This window comes from Trichomycterus rosablanca, chromosome 24, assembly GCF_030014385.1.
Source record: "Trichomycterus rosablanca isolate fTriRos1 chromosome 24, fTriRos1.hap1, whole genome shotgun sequence".
NCBI classification, from domain to species: Eukaryota; Metazoa; Chordata; class Actinopteri; order Siluriformes; family Trichomycteridae; genus Trichomycterus; species Trichomycterus rosablanca.
In genome coordinates this window covers 11158149-11180730 of record NC_086011.1, presented here as the reverse complement: position 1 = coordinate 11180730, position 22582 = coordinate 11158149, and the positions used below count along the sequence as shown (strand labels likewise).

General features: G+C 38.4%; 1 protein-coding gene across 1 annotated transcript in view; it reads left to right on the top strand.

The window, feature by feature from the left end:
* Positions 1-2199: 2199 nt before the first annotated feature.
* Positions 2200-22582, top strand: part of kif21b (kinesin family member 21B) — a 113000-nt gene continuing 92617 nt past the window's right edge. The window contains exons 1-2 of the mRNA XM_062987099.1: positions 2200-2490; positions 20501-20723. Of these exons, the coding sequence (XP_062843169.1) occupies positions 2435-2490; positions 20501-20723 (279 nt within the window). The 5' untranslated portion in view covers positions 2200-2434. The remainder of the gene's footprint in view (positions 2491-20500; positions 20724-22582) is intronic.

Genomic DNA, 22582 nt, shown 5'->3' with positions numbered 1-22582 from the left:
AAGGCATTCTTGGGTTACAGCTATTAAATGCAACTCAGATGTTACCGCAGTTGGTCCACAATAGCCAATTGTCTGACTACACTGGCAGTTACATGGATGTAAACACTGAGTAATACAAGAGAGGCAAAACAAAAAGATTCATTTGGACTTTTTTGTGTTGTTGTTTGATTTGACCTTCATACTTTGAAACTATTTTAAAATATAAATGTTGTACACTCTCCTTCGTGTAAATGAAATGTAAAAAGTAAAATTTAAACTATATTAAAAGGCTGTTTGTGTTAATAAGAAGTTAGTGTTAATTAACTTATCAAGTGGGACTAAAATCCCATTTTTAAAACATTTTTGAACCTTCTTAGACCATAAAAAAAGTTTGGTCATTTTAACTTTCCTTTATACAGTGATTATTTTAGATTATTAAACAAAATAATTTTTACACATTATATATATACATGTATATACAGTATATATATATATATATATATATATATATATAACATTTTTATACATTTAATTTTCATGTTTTACCACTGCTTTATCCTGGTCAGGGTTGAGGTGGGTCAGGAAAGGAAGCCAATCCATTGTGAGACCTCCCCAACTCCTCCTTCCCAGACATAGCCATTCTTGTCTGTTTGTAGACATCTAACTGGTTGATACCACAGCTGGGGATTTGTACCCTGGATCCCAGTGGTAGTGGGTTAGTGTAATTTACTGCTGTGCCACTCAAACACCACTGTAACATCACTGTGGGGTGTAGGAATGGTAATGTTGTATCACACAAATCAGAACAATTCTGCAAAAAAGAGTGGACCCCAATTCCTCGACAGTAAAGTCATCACATGTTAAGGGAAATGTTTGACTGCAATTTTTACTGCCCAGGGTGGGTTTTTTGAGTAAACCTTCAATATGGAATAATTTAATATCATCATACTGTATGTATGTGTTTATTCATGTTGTAACAAATTAGCAAAAATAAAAGTCATTGGGTGAGGGGCAAATACTTTTTTTCACAACACTGTACATATACAGTGTATTTAGAAAGTAATCAGACCTGTTGACTTTGTGTACAATTTACTGTTGTGAAATTGATTTTAAATGAATAAAATGCAACTTTATTCATACATCTACATCTAATCAAAATAAAAACCATTTTTAGAGTTTTTTAACAATTAAATGCATTTCAAAAAACTAAAGTCTCTTATTTATAAACCACTCAGACTCTTTAATTAATACTCCAAGTGTCCATGCTATCTCCTGTCAACCATAAAAAGCACCGACAATGAATATGGAGACATTAGAATTGGACATCGGAGCAGTGGAAAAAGCTTGACTGGTCCGACGAATCTTTTCTTCTCCAAGATAATATGAACTGCTGGGCACATGCGCATTGTTTACCAGCAGAGGAAATGAAACCAGGTGCACTGCAAAATGTTCTATTCTCAACATACAGTAGTTAAAAGACAATGTTTTGGTACCAGATACTAATAGATGTTCTGTGGAGTCAAAATTCTATTTAGCTAGCCCAATGCTGCAGGTAGTTTAAGCTCTTGAGTTTAAGCCTTTAAGTTTGAATTCAAACTGTGTTACCCACCTGACCTGGAGTCTGAGGTATATTAATGGAAAAAGGTTGGACAGAGTTTCTCATTAGTGCAACTGCAATAGACAAGGGTGGGGTAGGGTACACATAGGGCATAACACATCTCCGTTCATAGTATGACTCACTGTGAGAATACACCACTGGCTTGTGTAAAGAATTGGCTGGCAACTTGCTTATGTAAGACTTTTGGACCTTGAATATGTAAAGTTGCTTTGAGACAACGTCTACTGTAAAAAGTACCATACAATACGTTTGACATATTGCATGGGGCAGGTGCTAATCTGTGGCCTTCCTCTGGGCAGCAGGAGGGTGGTGCAAGCAGCAAAGATGTTGCAGTGGGGAATAGAAAACTACCAGATTGGCAAAAAGGGGTCACACACACAGTGGATTGGAACTAAAATAATTTTATGTGGTAATTTGACCATTTATTATAAACATTTTTCCCTGTTTTAATTACATGGGCTAAACAAAGCCTAAATATTAGCTTTAAGTAGGCGGGGTCTAGTGAAGCGTGTGATTAGAGGAGTGTCAATCACTTGCTTCAGGACTCGCCCACTCTGTGTGCACGCAGAGCGGGACCGCGCACTCGTTTAGAAACACCTCACGCATGCACATATCGCTGACAGGATACAACCGGCTAAACAGGAATAATTCAGTTATGTTTTAAACAGATTATTCGTTTTTTTTTTTATTTGTGAGTAGTAGAGTTAGGCCGAGGGAAAATGTCCATATTATTGACTGACGTCCCGACGTGACCGAGAAAATGCCGACAAAAACCCCAACTGCTGTTGTGTTGATACAAACAAAATGACAGATTGACAGGTTTCTTAGTGGAAACGAATGCTAACAGAGGATATGGCGACTCAGAATGACTGCTGTGTCAAAGTTTCTGTCAGGTAAGACTAGAATTTTAAGTGGAAACGCGTCCTAAAGGTTGCGGTTTAACGGTCATTTCCTCATTGTGTGTATTATTTAACCCTAGCAGTCTCATGTGTGTCTGGTCTTTGTGATTACTTATTTGAGTTTCATATGGACGTGATGGTGTTGCAGTTGTGGGCAGTGAACCTAGTAAAATTACACGTAGGACAAAGCCCGGTGTGTTAAATAGCCTCTGATAATGGGTCCATCCATCGCATGCAGGATTCGATCTCAAGCACGCTTCCATTTTATGCACTATCCACACTGATTCGTGAGCCCATTTTTGTGTCTAAATATTGAGTACCAGTGGAGAGTAATGCATTGAGTTATGTGTCTAAACGCTCGGTGAATATTATCAGCAGAATAATAATTGTTCATAGTCATAGGATGTTTATTAATAGCTATGCGCTTTGGCATATAGTAATATACATTTTTGTTGCAAAAGACTCGCGTCTTCCTCCCTGTAAACCAATGACATATATCCTTTTAGTACTCTGCCAAAACCTAGTAGGTGCTTATACAAGCTAATTGGATACACATTCAATTGCACCGTTAATTGCATTTATCTAGCATACATTTGCAATTAGGAACAGCTTAGAACTGCTTTAGAAAAATCATATCTGTCTTTTGTCTGGCCACCAGAGCCTCTTCTTCCCAAGAGAGGAAATACAAAAATACATGCAATTTAGTCCCTGGTAAAATGACCTGTAATTGTCTTTGGTAGCAAAGCATGACAGGCAGACCCGTTTCCTGATTTAAACCCCATCTGTGGTTCCCTTTGTACTCTGCTGCTTTTACAAAGTAAAATCATAGTCTGCCCAAATGCTGAGGAATGATGAAAGCCGATCTTTTGTAAGTCTCATTATTAAAAATAAGGCTGCAGGTGCATTCTCATTAGTGTATTGCACTAGTGTGGCATGATGACTGCTTTTTGTGGAGGTTACACTTGCAGACGGGAGGGTGCTGCTGCAGCTTTGAATGAGCATGTACTGTAGCTCATTAGCTCCAGTGTGGCAGAGGTGTGTCAACTTAAAGGTACAGTGCTGTGAAAAAGCAGTTCCCCTCACCGATTTTCTCTGCATGTCCGTTAAATAACACAGTACAATGTTTCAAATCTTCCAGCTAATTTTAACATACAGACATCACAAGTAAACACAAAATGCTGCCTTTAAATTCTAAAAAGATAAAGATTTATTTAAAAAATATATAAAAAAGTAATTGACCTCTCAAACATAATAACTGATTGTGCCACACTGCCAAAACAACTGAAGGTAAATGTTTTTACATGCTTTTACACCACTGTGGAGAAAACCACTTTTTTTTTTTTAGACTTTTTTTGTTATTCGCCTACATTGGGTACACAGCATCTCCCTGGGATTCAAGTCAGGACTTTGACTCGGTCACTCCAAAACTGTAACTTTCCTTCTCTTAAATGCCTTGGTATTTTTGTGAATAATTGATGCCAGTCATACACTTAAGATGGCTAGTTCCTGCAGCAGAAAAAACATTCCTACATGTCCCAGCTTTCTTTAGGTCATTATGCAAGTCTTTTGCAATAAGACTAGGTTTTTTCCTGTCCTGGGCTTTCTCCCATGGCCAGGCAGTTTTGCTGCTGTGGTATAAGTTTGAAACAATACTTCCCATGAATAATAATCCCAGTTGTGTCTATAGGAATGTTCTAGGTCTTGGAAATCATTTTATACCCATTTCCCCTTTGGTGCAATTAAATGATCTTCTCTCTCACCTTTTGTGACAGATCCTTAGTTTTTACCACTGTTGCATCACACCTTGAACACATCTCTTGAGTCATGTATAACACATCACAGCTGAAGCAAATTAAGGGGTGTTATTGAGTCCCAGATGTCAGCTCTGATGTGCTAGCATGTTTTACCGCTGTGCCAACCAGGTGCCTATACATACGTGCATGTTTTGATCTGGACATGTGTTTTGGATAATTGTCCTGCTGGAACATCCAGTAAATACCCAGTATCAGACTTTGATTGAAAATGTCCTGGTATTTTATGGAGGCCATGATTCCATGTACCGTAGTGAGGTTCCTAGGGCTTTTGGAGAGAAAACGGTCCCACTACATTACACACACCTTCCACTTAACTTAATCAGGTTCTTTTCAGTGTAGTCATTCTTATTCTTAACTCCTTTCTGTGTGGAGTTTGCATGTTCTCCCAGTGTCTGCATGGGTTTCCTCCGGTTTCCTCCCACAGTCCAAAGAGATGCAAGTGACGTGAATTGGAGATACAAAATTGTCCATGTCTGTGTTTGACATTACCTACCTGTGCTGTCATGAGTGTAACCAAAGTGTGTAAAACATAATGTTAAAATCCTAATTAATTAAATAAATAAACTCCAAATCTACCTTGACTGTTGCAAATACTCAGTTTTTTATTTATCTGACCATTGAACATGGGTTAAGTCAAAGTCCCAGTAGTGTTTGCGAACTCCAGGCACTAACATGGTCTGATCAAGTGAAATATAATTGGAAAATGCTTCAGTTTATTTGCTTTCAGCTTTATTTGGTTTCTAAAAATTTCTAGGGGTGGCAAACATTGTGGCATTTCTTTTTATTTTTTTTTAAAAAAATTTATTTTTTGCATTTTCTCCCCTTTTTCTCCCTTTTAGCGCGTCCAATTGCCCGATTGCGCCATGCTTCCTCTCCACCAATGCTGATCCCTGCTCTGATTGAGGAAAAAAATCGTTGCAGCAAAAAAAGCTAATTTGTGAGCAGTATAGTTATTCTATTTTAAATCCTCCCACCCCCACCAGTCTGTAAAATTATATCTTATATGAAACCGGTCCGTGGTGCAAAAAAGATTGCGGAGCGCTGATGTGAAGGGAAAAAACTGTTGTTTTAATGCATAATTACCATTTTTAGTAATTTTTTTTAGTTTATTGTTTTCTTTTGTTTAACAAATTAAAAGATAAAACATAAAATGTGACTTTGCATATTTAATCTTCATTGATTTATTTATTGTCTGTTTAACCACCTGTTTATCCTGTACAGGGTTGCGGTTAGTCTGATTCATTAGGCAAAAGGCACCCAGGTCCAGTTAGTCCATCACAGGGTAGACAGACAGACTTATCTTTACATACTAAGACTAATATTTACATACTATTAGAATAACTGTAATTTGAATGTATTTGTAAAAGAAGTGAAACCACATTTGTCAGATTTTCAAGCATAGCATGGTATAATAGTTTGGCTTGTGGCTTAGTTTATTGTCTGCTAAGGATTAGCCATTTCAGACTGTGTGCTTAAACATAATGACTTCCCCTTAGCCACGTGGGGACAGGGGGTTGGTGGGCAGAGCCTTGGGTGATTTAAAAATTTGCACTGCTACATTTTCAGACTTACATTGTAAGAGCCTAAACCCTCAGGCTTGCTGGTAAATTAAATGAATTTGATTGTTTTTTTAATTATTTTTTTATTACATAAAAGCATATCTGAAGAGCAAATGTGGACGACCCTCAGTAGCTTGCAGTGAGGCTTCACATCTGCCTCTCTGCCTCTTTGGAATAATTTAAAATATTGTTTGCAAACCAAGCCTTTTCATTAAATACCAGTGTCTGACCTCACAGATGCTTGTGACGGCTAGTATAGCTGCAAACAGTGGTGGCTCCTGCCAAATCTCTCACGGGGGGCAATTGTTGCGATGATGGCCAAGGTGACCCGTTCAATGGGTAAATTAAAGCTTAAATAATTAACATCTTAAGTCATCTGTCAGTTTTCCCTCACAAATAACTTTGAACATGGAGAGAGACCAGCTTTACCATTACTCATAAAATTAAGTAAAGCCTTCACACTAACAATTTAATTCAGTCTTCATCAGATAGCATTTTATTTTAGGTGCAGCAGATCCAGAGTGAAGATTGGCATCGGGGCTGATGTGCAATGCATTAAGAAGTACAATTAAACAGTTGGGGAGATACAATAAGTGCAATCACAATTAAAAAAATTATATTACTTACTTGTAATTTACTTGTAACTTATATGATTTCCCCCCTTTGTAGATACTTGTTTGATGTTTAAATTTGGTCTGGGTGGCCCTAATTCTTTAGTTGCTAATTTATCCTGATTACTACTACGACTGAATGGCATTTTCCTGATGGAGTTGCGCCGAACTGAGGTAATGGTAGTCATGGTGACGAGATCGCGACACCAGGTTACGCGTGACGCAAGCACGTAAGTGCTAGCCCTCCTGGAACTCATTCAGATTGTATTGCAGCGCCTGCAGTTTAAAAAAAAGAGCCTTAACATGAGAGTCTATGAGAGCAAACCGGGGCTGTACGGAACACAACTCGACGCTGATTGGACTATGATAATCAGAGGCAAGAGACTGTCCAGAACTATAATACAAAAATTTCTTCCCCTTTGTCCTTTGGTGGTGCATCGCCCGATCGCCCTAAGGAACAAGCCGCCCCTGGCTGCAAATAGGGTTTCAACTATAGATTATTTAAAATGATTTTGAGATGGACTGTCCAACAAGCTTATGGTCAAGTGGCCACATATTTCTGAGCATATAGTGTTGTACAATATGAGTACCTATTACATGCTGTATTTCTGATGATGGATTTGGATGAGTTAATTTTTTTTACCTTACCACCAGCCATGCTGGCCTAGACCATTGCTATCATTTGGCCAGTGGGGGAACTCCCTATATCTTTATCCTTAGGCTGTTGTTGATGGCCGATCAATGACACAACATGTGTCCCCTTTAGCTGTTTATAGACTGCATTTTGGTAATTTATTTGGATTTCTGTGAGTGGGCATAACATTTTTACTGGTTGAATAAAGGTTAAGGTTATTGCTTTGCAAAGAAACATTAGTGGCTTTGAGCAGAAACTATCTTCTTTGGTGTTGTTTTTGAAACACATCATGGAATTAATACAGAAGTGTGTATTGCACAGGAAACGAAGGGCAAAGGGGGTCAATGTAAATTTTATGACCTGCTTATGGCACTAGTTTACTTACAGCAGCTGTGCAAGCTTTCGGAAAGGTAGAGTTTTAACTGCATTCTATTAAATTACATATGCAATAACATACCATAACATAGCTATTACAATTAAAACATTGCATAATTGTATCACTTTTAAAAAGCTATTCTCCCCCCTCCTCTAACCTCAATGCTTTTAGTGATATAAAAGAGGGAGAGAGGGGTGACTAAATAAAGTACACAGAAAGAGGAGTCAATTGACAAGATCCTTTTTGCTTAATTAGATGCTGTTCTGTTCGACTTCATTGCCTGGTAGAATGAAAAGAGCCACTGTGTTCATCTTGAAAAGAGGAAGAGATTGGGTGGAGAGGAAGCAGGGGGAGGAAAAGAAAAAGAAAACGAGATAGAGAAAGTAGGAAATAGGTCTTTCTGTGTCAGCAGAGAGAAAGAAAAACATTCAGCTCTAACTGAAAGCAGACAAAGAGAAATATTTTGCTAATGGCATGTGTGCCATAGATGGCAGAGATGTGCTGTGCTCCTTTTAAAATGTTCCTCACATAGTGGCCCATATCAGACCCAGATAAACAAAATATGTATTAATCAATCCAGATTTTACTCTTACAATATCTAGGAATTTTTTGAATTGAGTATCTGCTTACATGGTTTACTGTGTTTACAGAGCCAAAAGACTATCCACCTAAAAGGCTGTCAAAACACTTCTGACCCACTGAGGCAGAGACTCCACAAGACATCTAGACATCTTGGAAGTTCATGTTGCATCTGGTACCAGCACATTACTAACCGATCTTTTAACTTGTTGTGAGGTGGGTTTTCTACAGTGTATCCAGGTGCCATCTCTGACATCGTAGTAGTCTTGGGGAATAATTCTTTTAACCAATTAAAATGCCGGCATGTTCAATGTAGATGTTTTAGATGGTGTACAGGAGTTAGGACAGGAGGAACTTTGGCTTGTGACTGCAAAGAAGCTATTTATGAGGCTCTAGGTTTTAGTCATCAGACTACAGAAGTGCTTACCTGATCGTAGCTGGCTAAACTGGCAGTTACTGGGGTGGTTGAAGTCCTTGCTCTGGTGCTGCTGATGTAGAGAAAGGAGAACAGTATTGCAGATGCAATCAGCCTTCTCTCTGCAATGCTTTGCTTTCCTAAACAGAACAGTTACGATACCACACTGCAAAAAGTCTATTGCCTTGGAATAGAAAGTTTTCAGGATCACTGGGGAGACCCTGAATTTTCTCAGTTATCTCAGGTGGTATAACCATAATCTAGCTTTTATTTTACCTGAACTTGAATGTGTTGAGTACAGGTCAGGTCCTCAAAAATGTGTACTTCAAGGTACCTGAAGCTTCTTACTCTCTCCATTGAGGTCCCACCAATCCTAAGTAAGATGTAGGTTTGCTGCTGACTCCTCCTGAAGTTCACAACCAGTTCCTTGGTTTTGCTTATGTTCAGTGAGAGACAGTTAGCCTGGTACCAGGTTTCCACCTCATCAAGATAGGCGACCTCATCATTTCTAGAGATGAGGCCCAGAATTACTGTATCATCAGCAAACCTGATGATTAAATGAGCTGGTGGACGACACAGTCCTTTTTGTGGAGACAGTAGAGCAGGGGTCAGCAACCTATGGCACGCATGCCAAAGCTGGCACAAGAAGCACGTTTGCCTGGCACACTGATTGGTAAGAGTAAAAAAAATGCTCAGGGCTGCGCCTTATTAGTTGGATCCGTCCTTACACCCTATGTCATATGCTCACTCCCGACACCTTGATTAACCTTAACAAGCATAAATTACTTAATTTAAGTTAAGATTAATCAAGGTGTCAGGAGTGAGTCAGCTTTCAATTTTGTGCGAACTTAGTATAGCATGTCTGCTAAACAAATGGATGTTTGTTCAATTCAACAAGACTGGACAGTTTGACAAAGCACCAAAGCTCATTTAGGGATGATGCTGACATAACTGATCCAAACAAACAAGTAATTTCAAGGTACAAAAAACAGACGAGTGTTCTTCAAAATTTAAGCCATGGTAAAAGTTCACCTCATATACACCACAGATGGATCATCTTTGCAGAGAAAGTCAGGGATCACACTGACATGTAAGTTTAATTAACTGTTTAATTGGTTTATGTCACATACATAACAACAGTTTGTGTTATATGACTGATGTATTCCATGGCACACTTAGTACTTCATCTTCCATTTATATTTTTTAATCGGCACAGAGTACAAAAAAAGGTCGCTGACCCCTGCAGTAGAGCAAGGGTTCAGGACATAACCCTGGGAGGCTCCTGTGCTCAGGGTAATGGTGTTGGAGGTGAATTGTCTCTCTCTTACTACCTGGGGTTGGCGTTTGAAAAAGTAAAAAATCCAGTCACAGAGGAGGGCATTCAGTTGCGGTCCCTGAGCTTGGACGCCAGTCTGTGGCTATAGTCTATAAACAGTAGTCTCACAGTTTCATCTGTTACTATTTGTTATTGAAGTTAAGGCTACAGGTTGATAGTCTACGGCCTTGATGACGTGCACATTGGCATAAAGGTATAAATTGGGATTTTAAAGAGACTTATGTGGCCATCAAACCAGCACCGAAGTCCTAGGAAGTCCATAGTTATTTCAGCATGATGACAGATGTTGTATAAATGAGCACTAAGCCTTTAGATAAAACAGAATTCTGTAATCATTTGGTACAGGTTCTGAAAAGGAACTGTCTCGCACCATATATGGCTATGTGTATGTGGACATACATAATTGGTTCTTAATCACAGTTAAGACAACAGAAATGGAGTTGCAGGAAACTCTTTCTTCACCTAAATAGCTCTGTTCTATTATTTATAAAAATTAAAAGAGATGTACAAACACCCATAAGATGGTTTGAGGTACAGTTTTCAATTTGGGGTGATATACCCACCCCACTGAATCTCCAGTGAGATTGACCCTGAAGGTTACTTATCCACCCACTTATTTACACACACTCTTACTCTGTCACACACAGAAACCACATGCTTCCTGTAAATGTGCAGTTCTTATCCAGCTGTGTCATCTGACACAGACCACATTTAGCATGCAGTCTGCACATCGCAAAGAATGGATGCAAAGGACTAATAAAGGGTAAAGGATTGTGCTGTAGTCTCCAACTGTATCGCAGATATTTTTTTAACATGTTGCACATGTTGAGTACTGTTGGAAATTAGTCAAATATGTTTTATTTATAACATTTAAATATAATTTTGATACATTATATAAAATAAAAAAGCAAATAATAAGTTCATGTATAAAATGGTATATAAATGGCATGCATTTTTTACGTTATTAAAAAGATTACATTGTTGCTGCCTAAAAATAGCAACTCGCAAGTGATTTCTAACTGATGCATGTCAATCCAGTTGGTCTGTGTGTTATTGTAATTGGGTAACCTTAGACTGAGGTGCCCAAATTCAGAATAATGAGCCAGTAAACTAAAAAAAAAAAACTGTAACAATATACAAAACAAGAAATAGTAACTCAAACAAGGACCAGAAACCTAAGAAATAAGCCCAAAACAAGAAACCTATAAAAGTAAATTTAGATATAACAGAAATTAAGATATAAGCAGCGTAAAATAAAGCTTATACAGTGGTGGGAAAGTGATGAAAACTAGGGCTTTTCTTTTGACTGTGCTTGCTGGCACAGAGAAAACAAAAGAGAACAGAAGCCTCATCCATTCTAAGGTAATGCAAAAAAGAAAAAAGTGAATTTTAGTTCAGGACCAGTACCGATGAGTGAGTATATCATGCTTCTGCTATGATATGTAAAATGTCTATACTTATACTGTATTTATATATTTCTACAATTTTGCGGATAAAACATAGTAAAGCCATTCTTTCAACAAGAGAATTTTTTGTCTTACAAATGTGTTGCGCTCTTGCCTTGTTTTCATACTTCTGTCCAGTTCATACCAAACCAGCTTGATGCAATTGAAGACTGGAAACTATACTGACCATTTTATCATTTGAAACCTTCCATCTTGGTTTTGTCTTCCGAGGTACTTCTACTACCTGGAAGTATGTTTTGGGTCTTGATGAACCCCTGATTAACTACATCTAGACCAGATTGCTTTGCATGGCATGCAAATACAAAATGTAAATGGTGCTACAGAACACTGGTTTCTGATTTCAGTCATTCTGTTCAGGTTGCTAACTCTTATCCCAGCAAAACACTTGTTACACGTTGAGGAACCTTTATTTTGGATACTGGTTAAGAATGTGCACTGGCTTGCTAAAATAAAATAATAAAAACAGGCTACTTTAGGACTGTACCACTTAAGAAGTATCATACCTTTCCTTGACTGTTTGTTTTGGTGCCACTGTGGCTGCCTGACTGGGTTAAGTTACCATGGCAATTTGTTGTTGACCATCCCCCTTGAACCCTTGATCTATTAATATACCCATCTGATTGGTATGTGAGTCCACCCCCCTCTCCCTCCTCCATATCCTTATCCCCCATGATCAAGATTCCACTTAGAAAAAAGTGTCAACTTGTCACTGACAAGAGAAGTGTGAGGTTCCAGGAGAATTAAGAGAAAAGGATTTATTTACAGAAGATTGCACGGTAGACAAGTGATATTTGGATGCATTTTCATGCAGAAAATCAATCGCAATCAAGATGTCAGTACAAATGACTCAAGTGACTGAAGTGAACCGGATCACTTTACTGAGTGACTCAGACTAACCCGAGTCTATAAAATGAACCGAATTTACCTCCACTACTGCATATGCTGTTTTAACATTAGGATTATGTAATGTGATTTTAACTTTTGGTGCTAGTTCTGCAGTTAAGTGTGAGTGTTAATAGTGCATTTCTTGTGGGTGCATAACAAAGGCTGAACTTCTAACAATATCTTGACAATTTATTTTCAACTGTGTTATGACAACCGATTAGATATTATTTATAAACTGATTAGATATTTTTTGCTTTAAAAAGAAAATAAAAAAACTAAGATCTTTTATGTCATTGTGTCTGAATTATGCAGCGGGAGAACTTGACCCAAGAAACAATTATACATTTAAGACATGCTCTATAAGTAGATTCCAAAACATGCCCCATTCTTCCCAGTGTACTGTTTTACATTTTACAAGTACACGTTACATGGTTAATTAATAAAAATGTTTTGTTGTTAGTGCATACTTGTAAAACACAAATAGATTCACAATGGGCACTGTGGTACCCTTCTTTTCCTGGGCACTTGCTTGATGTTCCTGCCCAGTACTTGATCTGTAGAAATAACTAAACTGTGCTTAGGTGGCTCAGCAGTCTAATCCAGGCACTCAACACTCACAGCTGCTGCGACTGTTTCTACTTTCTGGTTGAGCAGTGAACGAATACAAGAGGGAACACCAGGATACTTTGTTCTGGTTAGGCCCCGCTTAAAGGAAATGTGGACATCTGATTTTTATATTATTTAAACAAACTTTATGAAGCCTAAGTGTAAAGACACTGTAACTTGTGAACTGTCTACAGGACCTGTGAGCCATGGCCATGTGGGTGATAGAAAATTTTAACTGTAAGATAATAGGCCAAGAGCTAGGGATGATACCATCCAGTCTTGTTTGGTTCTAGAGAGTGTTTCTTTTCATTTAGTGACAGCCTTGCATATTTAGCATAGTTCCTGGTAATCAGATGGTTTAGTGTGAACAGGAGGAGACTGTTGGCCTGTATGTGTGCAAAGGTTGCTAGAATAATTCTAAAAGGTCTTTTGCTACCCACTGTGCTGTAGTAAGAAAAATGTATAGGAGCAACAAAGTACATATAAAAAGGGATAATTTTAATGTTTTATTTTTTGCAACAGTGACAAAAAAGTTTAAACACCAGACAAACATCCCCATGCATTATGCCAGGTGTCAGCCCATTAAACAAATCTAGGATGAACTGAAAGGTCTGTTGTGAGCAAGGCCTTCTCATTCAACTTCAGTGCTTGGCCAAACATGCTAGAGGTATCCAGATCAATTGTAAATTATGTTTTTGATTAGTTAAATATCTTGGAACAACAATATTCCAGCTGGCAAATGCTAAAACACATTGTTTGCCATACTCACTTTTGTACTGAATAAAAGGGTAATTCCATAGATAGCACCTGTGTTGCTTCAGTCACCAGTCACTGAACATCCGATGTTTTTAGCATCCTTTAAATAACTGGTGTTTGGTCATGTAATGCACACTTCCTTATGACTAGCTATAAGCTTAATGGTTGGTTGGAAACAGCCATTGAAAGCGTAAGAAAAAGTGCATTCACAAGTAATGCAATGCTTTAATGAAAGTTATCTCCACTCTATTAAGCCCTGCATTGGCAGATATACATGTAGACATACATTCCAAATGCCATGCCAAAAGCCTTTAGTCCTTTCTGTATTCATTTTTAAATAGGCACTTGTGTGTTTAGAACTGTAACAGTAAGGCAAATACAAAAAAGAGCAAGGAAATTGGAACATGGACCCAGTTGCCTTCAGTTTCCTTTCATTTTAGTGAATGGTGTTTATTGACACAGAGCTGTATAGTGCATGGCCTAGACCAGACAGCAGGAGTTGCTGTTATAGCGGTCATGAGGAGAAAACCTATCTGACCTTAGAAGACTATTCAGAGGATGCAGAGCTGGAATTAAAACGAAAGCAAAAAGGAGATTCTTCAAGCCGTTAATTTTCTTCATTGTCAATGGGAATGTGCAGGAAATAATATAGGCAAACCGATTGAGACCCAGAGGAAATATCAGAAGTGCAGTCTGTGATGAAGAAGACCAGAGGCAGAGGAGGTTCTACAGGTCTTTTTTGGAACCACAGACTAGGGGTGCTATGTGAATCAATTGCTAAGGACATAAACAACATGACAGACTGCATCAATTATTAGCATCTGTACAAAAGTATGCACTGTTCCTGTCAGGACAGTACATTGTTTTTCTGACAAAAAGGCATGGATCACCATGGATCTGAATGATTTGGTGAACAAAAAGAAACATTTAAACAGAAGGACTGATAAGGAGTGTTCACAAATACCTGGAGGTGAGACTGAATCAGCCCAAGGGTACTGAAGGTTTGTGCCATCCAGCTATGTGAGCTGTGTTAAAACTGTCATAAAATAGTGCTTTTTAAATTAACTGTGGCTTTAAAGATCTTCCATGTAAAAAAGAAACAATAAAGCCTCATGGAAGGAGAGTGAGGTTTGTTTGTGCGGTGGCACATCTGGTAAAGTGGGTGCCACACAGCAATCCTTGTTCCAGGACCAAGTTACTGCTCCAGATGTCAGTGAGTAAATGTGTAAGTGTTTGGTGCTCTGTAATGGGTTGTGGCCCTGTTTAGATTGTATTTACTGGACACATTGCAAGCCTCCTAAGGATAAACCAATTGAATAAATAAACAAATTAATCTTACTGAGAATCTCTGGAGAAATGCTGTCACAAGACTCCACGATGCGGTGCTGAAGATTTTCTCAGCATACACAATTTGTTTGAGACGACCACTGCGTGGCTTGTTGTCCACGGCCCCGGTTTCTCTGAATTTGGCTATGAGGGATGCAACAGTGCTGTGTGAAATTGGTGGTCTCTCTGGGTGTCGGTTGTTGAAGTCTGCTGCTATGATATGGCAGCTGCGTTCCCCGGACATCAGTATCACCCCAATCCTCTCTTCTTTAGTCAATTCCATCTTCAGTTACCTGTAACGAACACCAAAAGTTTTGAACTTTCTGTGTTGATAACTTTTGAACCACAAGAGATATTGCAAATCTGATTGCGGCAATTGATTTCTGAAAATTCTGGTCTTCTTTGATATGCTACATGACCACCTTCCCATTGGAAAAACTTGCCTTAATCCAATATGGCGGCTTTCAAGATGGCGGCCATGTCGGACATAGCCTAAAAGATAGGCCCCCTCACTCATTACTTGCTGGGGTATTCAGATGTCATTTTCCCTTTTGTTTCTGAAATAAAAGTGTGTCCTGTGACTTTTGACTCACCCTGTAGTTTAATAACCTCAAAGCTCATAGTTAGGTCAAACATTTTGGGTTTAAAAATTAATTCTAAAGAGGTTTAAAAGTAATGACATTTCCGGAACCTTACTTTTTAGCTCACATTGGTTTTAAACTGGTACAGATACCAACACCTGTCAGAATAAGTTTATATGCCACATCCCCACAAGTTTGTCACACATCTTTCTTAAAGAAAACATAATGGCATAGACTAATAATGATGTTATTTACCATTATCATTTTTTGTATTATAAACACAGCAGATTTGTGGCTTGCTGTAAGATGTTATTACTGTTTGGCTAAAGTAATATTGCATTTTCTCTTTTTTTTAAATTTTTTTTTAAATTGTTATTGGAGTGTAAACCCTTCTTACATTCTTGCTATGGCCAACTGTACTAACTGATACTAGACAGTAATTTTACTGGAATACAGAATGGCTCTTTCTGTTTTTTTGTTATTTTATTTCTAATGTTAATCGTCAAATGGTTTGTGCTTGTCGTATTCATGGATGCTTGTTCTACCTACCCCTTCTGTAAACAGATCCTGATTTGCTCATACACGTCTAAGTTTACAGGTGCCCTAAAAAAAATAAGTTTTCTCTACAACATTATTCTTAGGTGTTATTTCACTAGTAGAGTTATTCTTAGAGATATTTCACAATACACGGCAAAGCATTACTGCGTTCAGTGAGCTTTCTGTAAACTGACTATTTGCCAAGTAACTTTTTGTTCTAATTTTAAAATTGATTGTGCATTGGTTATTATAAAGTTTTCAGCTACATAATGTTTTATCTACTTTATTGTAACACCTTTCACTTGCGCTAGCCACCACCAAGTTTGGTAGACAAGACTCGACAAGAGTTTGGTAGAACTTGGTTGCTGACTTGGTTGTCATCTTAAACAACAGCAGCATGGCAAAAGTCATTTCACATTTATTTCTCATGATTTCACATGATTTCCTGTTAGACAAAAGCTAATTTGCCTCTATGCTCCTTTTCAACTGTCTGCCTCAGCTGTGTCCATCTGTATGAGAAAATGGCCTAGCAAAAAGGCAGGATACCAAAATTGCACCAGATAAAAGAAGATGAGGCCTTGACTTTTTATTAGCTTTGGATCACTGATACTGCCGCTGTGACTGCTCTGGACACCACTGCTCCTTGACTAGAAACTGTTTTTGTCCAAGCTGTGAATCCAACTGGCTTGTTCTTTTGAGGTGCAAAGATGATAATGTGTTTAGAGAGGCACACTTTTCCTTTGACTTTAAATTTTGAATATCACAGCAAATTGCATATTTCACGGGAAACGGCTCATTTCACGGTTTGTGGCACAATTTTCACGGCCGTGAATTAGATGAGGCCTTATTTATAAAGAATGAATTGCTGTATGCTAAATCTTATGCTAATTTGAGCAAAAGTTGTAGTGGAATGTCAGATTTAAAGACATTTGACGTCCAGACATTTGACAAAAAACTTTAGTCAGTAGGTTTTTTTTCTTTGAGAGATTGAGTCTACTGTTTCCTTTGTGGTTCTGTGGTTGTAGTGTTGTTGCTAGTCAGCTTCTGATAGGAGAAAGTTGAAATTTGGAAGCAGTGAAGTGATGACATACTGGATTTTGTTTTCTTTACACACAAACATTAAGCAATCTGAATAGGAAACACATTTCCCAAACCTTTATGTGTTTATGTATGCTCTTTTTTGATCAGAACAGCCTAAACTGGAATCACCCATTATGGTATACAGTGTTTAAGTATTTTACATTCAAGTTTTTACTGTAGGCTTGGGTTTTTCAAGCTTACCACTGAAGTAGCAGCTGTGAATTTGTACCTGCAAGACCACTGAGAATGAAACCAATATGCAGGAGGTAAAACAATACTGGTTCACAAAAGGGTCACACAAGAAGGAAACATCCCTAGCAGAATGCATGACCACAGAGGAATTTAGATAAAAATTATAGAGGTGACCACAACGCTAAGCTAATCATTCAACCAGTGTGCAATAACTAATGGTATCAGGAAAAAATTTAAAAGAAAGAGTATCTTGGTGTATGCTTAGTATAATTAAAAGGAGTGGAACAGACACTAATGCAGTATGTGTTCAGCAGCTGGCCCGTTCAGGGCGGTTAGTTAGAAACTGGACCCACTATGACCAGTATAAAGCAGTGATGAAACATGAAAATGAATAAAAGAATACAAATACAACTTACTTTTCTACGTACAATAAGCTATGTTGTTGTTTTATACAGCCTTTACTTTTATAGACTTGAGTGCTGTAACAATGAATCATATAATTTATTGAATATAATTGATGTTATTAACCTGTTAGCAATGGGTGTGGTTAAAACACCTAATCTCCATAATTATAAAATGTGTTCAAATACTTGTGGCTGTATAGTGTAGTTAGCAGTTTTAATGCTTGTAAAAAAATAGTGATTCTGATTAGTGCATGTTTTTGAGATTATGGTTTTGATTCTAAATCAACTAGCTAGGCAGAACCTTCAGTGTGAAGATTATTTTTGTGTCCATTTTTTAAGGACATTTTGATGTGTTAAATGTTGTCCTAATGTTGCATGTGCTAGCATGCTTCTTAAGCCTTAGGTTGGTGTGCTAAACAGGTTGATGTCAAGTTTAGCTGCAGGGAAGGGGTTGAAGAGGAGAATGGTTACCGGGAGGATGCGGATCAGGATGATTGTGTATGGAATAGTGAGAATTAGTGTCAAATCTGTGGGGCCTCTTTAAGCCATAAGCTATGATTACTTGATTAGTAGAGTCAACTGGAATCTTAATGCATCTCTGGGAGCCGTTATAATATATATTTTTATTTCTGCACAGTTTTTATCAGCTGTAATCCACCCATTCAGCTTGGCATCAGTAGAGGGAATCAATCAGTCATAATGAGAGCTGTTTATTGTCGAAATTCAAATCCGAAAACACTTTTAATATCGCGGAGAGAGCAAGGTAGACACACACACACACACACACACACACACACACAAACACACACAGAGAGAGATAAAACCGTAACCGAGCTACAGAGAGAACATGCAGAAAACGAGCGCACATAACTGAGAAATAAACTTGTTTAATGATGTTAAATCTGATTCTTTCATGGCGCTTATGTTTTAAAGCAGAAACAAACACAGGCACATCTCTGCACAAGAGAGGATTTTTCTGAAACTTAATGCAATGCAACCACAGCATGTCTCTTTCCTGTAGTTTTTTTCCTTTTAAAAGAAATCTTTTTTTTCTCATTTAAGTGTTGTTTGAATTAGGCCTACATTTAAGGCACATTTTTTGAAATACCGTCACCATTTTTAAATACCGCGGTATACCGCAATACCGTCATACCGCCCAACCCTACTGTATACCAGTACCTACTGTCATGTTTTGTTTCCCAAATTGAGGATTCAGATTTGAGGAATAAAAACTGTTTGAGAGTTCAAATTACTTTCCGAAATGTATTTTGTGTTTAGGTAAAAACTGTAAACTGCGTCTGCTTGCATAATACTACTACTACTAATTAGCAAAACTGCAAAAGTGTGTTCCAGCCTCCACTGCTATGCATTTATAGTACATCTGCTGTCAGTGCAATGGTCATGTATTACTGATCACACTCCTGCAATTAAAGACTGAATGTCAGTCATGCTAGTGCATCAGTTAATGTGTAACAACTTTAGCTGCCTTGGTCTGCACCACTTTGTTATGCTAAGCTCTGTTTAGTAACTTTTGCAAGCCCTTATTGTTATGTATTACAGTTCAAAGCACTTTTAGAAATCTTCTCATTTAAAATGAACACTGCGAAGAGAACGCTATAGAGAAGGGGTGGGGCTCGGAGAGGTGTGTCCTGTGTCCGCGCGTGATGGACATTATTTGTACATATATGTTTAGCTTTTTAGTACATATACTATTGTTTTTTTTGTCTTTTAGCAGTGACTGATACAGAATCCTTTTTCTTTCTAAGGTTGGCATGTCTAATTCTCTTTGTTTCGATTGGCTCATTGTTAGGGTAAACTGTGTTTGTGTGTGCCTTAGGAAAGGGTAGGTGCTCAGCTGGGGGTAGATGAGCTTAAAGTTCACTTAAGATCATCTGACTTCATCAATACCAAAAACCCTAGCTCTGTATGGTTAAATGTATTTAAAAGTGATTGAGTGTAGGTGTTAAGGTGAGTGCTATAGTAACATTATGTAGCACCTATAATATCCATTTGCCCTTAAATGTAGTAGCTGGTTGTGCCACTTTAGCAGCAACAACAACAACCAAATGCTTTTGATATTTCTTTCACATTGTTCTGGAGAAATTGTGGCCCATTTTTTCGCAGCGGATCCAAATTGGGGGTGAAACTAAAGCTCACATCCCTATGACCATGATACTGTGTATTACCTACTTTACCAGTTCTTTTTTCCCAAAATAAGCAGCACTTTATATAGGGCAGGAAATTATATCTGTTTATCACTAATCAACAGCTTAATGCTGCTTAAGGTTGTTTTTATTTTGAAAAACTGCATATCTAAGGGCTTGTGTCATACTAGTCTAGTACTTTGTAGGATCTACTGTTAAAAACGTGTCATTATTCAAATCAATAACCTAATTAGATTTATTGAGTTGAATTGAATCCAACCTATTGATTAACCTAAAGTTCCATTTGATTTTTGATTTGATTTTGACTTATATTTGACTTATTCAGTGTTTGTCTTGAAACATTTCTGTATATATATATACTAATTACAGGAACTTTAGTGGCACAGTAGTCTAATATGCATGAATTTCGAATTTAAATCTTAGCTTTGCTATCTACATGGCTGGGATTTTAGCATAGCTTGATTGTCCATACCTGGTACCAGTGTCTGTGGAAATCCAACCCTGGCATGTGAAAAGCAGTGGTCGGCAAATGCATGTGTGCTGTAGCTCTTCTTGGTCTGCAAGTGGTGCAGGTGGCAAAAGAATTGTAATTGGAAATTTGAAATGACAGCATTGCAAGTAATAAGAAAAAAAAACAGATACACTAATACTATAATAATATATGTATTAATTTTTCTGGTAGGATCCGGCCTCAGATGGCAAAGGAGAAGATTGAGGGCTGCCACATCTGCACCTCAGTGACTCCTGGTGAGCCACAGGTTCTGTTGGGTAAAGACAAAGCCTTTACGTATGACTATGTGTTTGACTTGGACGCCCAGCAACAACAGATTTACAGTGCTTGTGTGCACAAGCTCATCGAAGGCTGCTTTGAGGGATATAATGCTACAGTCTTTGCCTATGGACAGGTGAGATCTGCAGAAGTTGCATAATCCTCAGTCATAATATTTAAATCAACACATCCTTTGAATAACCCTTAGGCTGTTCACTATTCACTATATTTTGACAATGCTTGCTACTTTTTATTAAAGCAGAATTATATTTCTATAACATTACCCCCCGTGGGGATCCGGGGTAGAATAGGTCCCCAGCCTCCTCAGGCTGCTCGTAAGAGGCGAGTGAATGAGGCGCCTTGTTTGCCGTGAGGTGCGACCCGTGTCTGCGGAGAAAGGAATCCTGGTGTTTGAGGGGAGTGGTAGCTGAGGCTGCCATTTCCCCAACACAACACTTTGGCCCCGACTTTGCATAGACAGGAGGTTGGAGTGGCCCGCTCCAATCAATCGGCTGGTCAGGACATGCCCTAGGTTGTATCTCATATGAGATCCCTAGAAGGCGCTGGCTTAGGGTCAATCAAGCACCAATAACACCTGGAGGCTTGAGTATATCGCCTGTGTAGCCCTGGTGCATAACCGCTGGAGTTCCGCGGCTCTGTGCACCCCCTTGTTGGGCTCCGAGGTGGGTGGGGAGCATGGGTGATGAACGATTCAACAAACAACTATGGCTACTAAACACATCTTCAAACGACGACTGATGGAATATGATGACGACCCAGATATGGATACTAGATCCTTCAAGCTTATGCGAAAACTGGCCTAAATTCATATTAATGGAATCTACACAAGAGAATGCAGCTCTGACAAAACTGTACCCCTTTGCTATCCAAAAAGGAATAATGGGCATAGCCGGAACAGTCAAGGATGCTAAAAAACTCCGGTCAGGACGAATCCTAATAGAGTGCCAGAAAAAAGTTCAAGCAGATGCAAGCAAATCTACTCAGTATAAAAACCTTTGTTAATATTAATGTTAAAACGTTTCCACACCCGACACTTAACAGATGCAAAGGTGTAATCCAGTGTCGAGAACTACAAGACATAGAAGAGGAAGAAATAACCAGAGAATTAAGCACTCTGGATGTGAGTCTTGTAAAACTAATAACAGTCAAGAGACTGGACAAAATGATAAAGACCAACACGTATATCATTACGTTTAACAGAGCAACCCCCCCAACAAAGCTCACAATCGGATACCAAAAGGTTGATGTTGACCCTTACATTCCAAATCCTATCAGATGTTTCAAGTGCCAAAAATATGGCCACGGGTCAACTGTATGCAAGAACGCCCCTATCTGCTGCAATAGTGGTGAAGAGAACCATGACTCAGTTTGCACAAAAACCCCTAAATGTAGAAACTGTGGAGGTCCTCACCCTGCATCAGACAAATCCTGCCCAATCTGGACCAAAGAAAAAGAAATTCAAAAAATCAAAAGCACAAAAAAAAGTGAGCCATTCAGAGGCCAAGAAATTGGTCGAAGATCTACCCAGCTATAAATTCACAAAGACCTTTGCAGCAGTTGTAAAAGCCACGCAATCCAGCACATGCCAAACTGATTTTACATGGCTTAATCGAGAAAAGCCCCAATTAGTTAACACCATCAAGGATGCTGTCCATTCCAAAACCAAAAGTACCTCTAAGATGGACATATTAGTAAACTCCAAAACAGAGACAAGTAACAAGAAAACCCAGAATGAGACTACCCCTCAAAAAGCTGAGTCACAGAGAAAAACATATCACCAACACCTATCAAAATCAGAGACTGCCTCTAAGATACCGGACACCCCAAGAGACATTGAAATGATTGAAGACAAGACAACCCGGAACAGGAGCACCTCGCCTAGGAATAGGAGCAAATCCCGTTCAGCCTCAACTAAACCAAAATGACGACAAACCCTATCATACAATGGAACTGTAGAGGATTCCGAGCCAACTT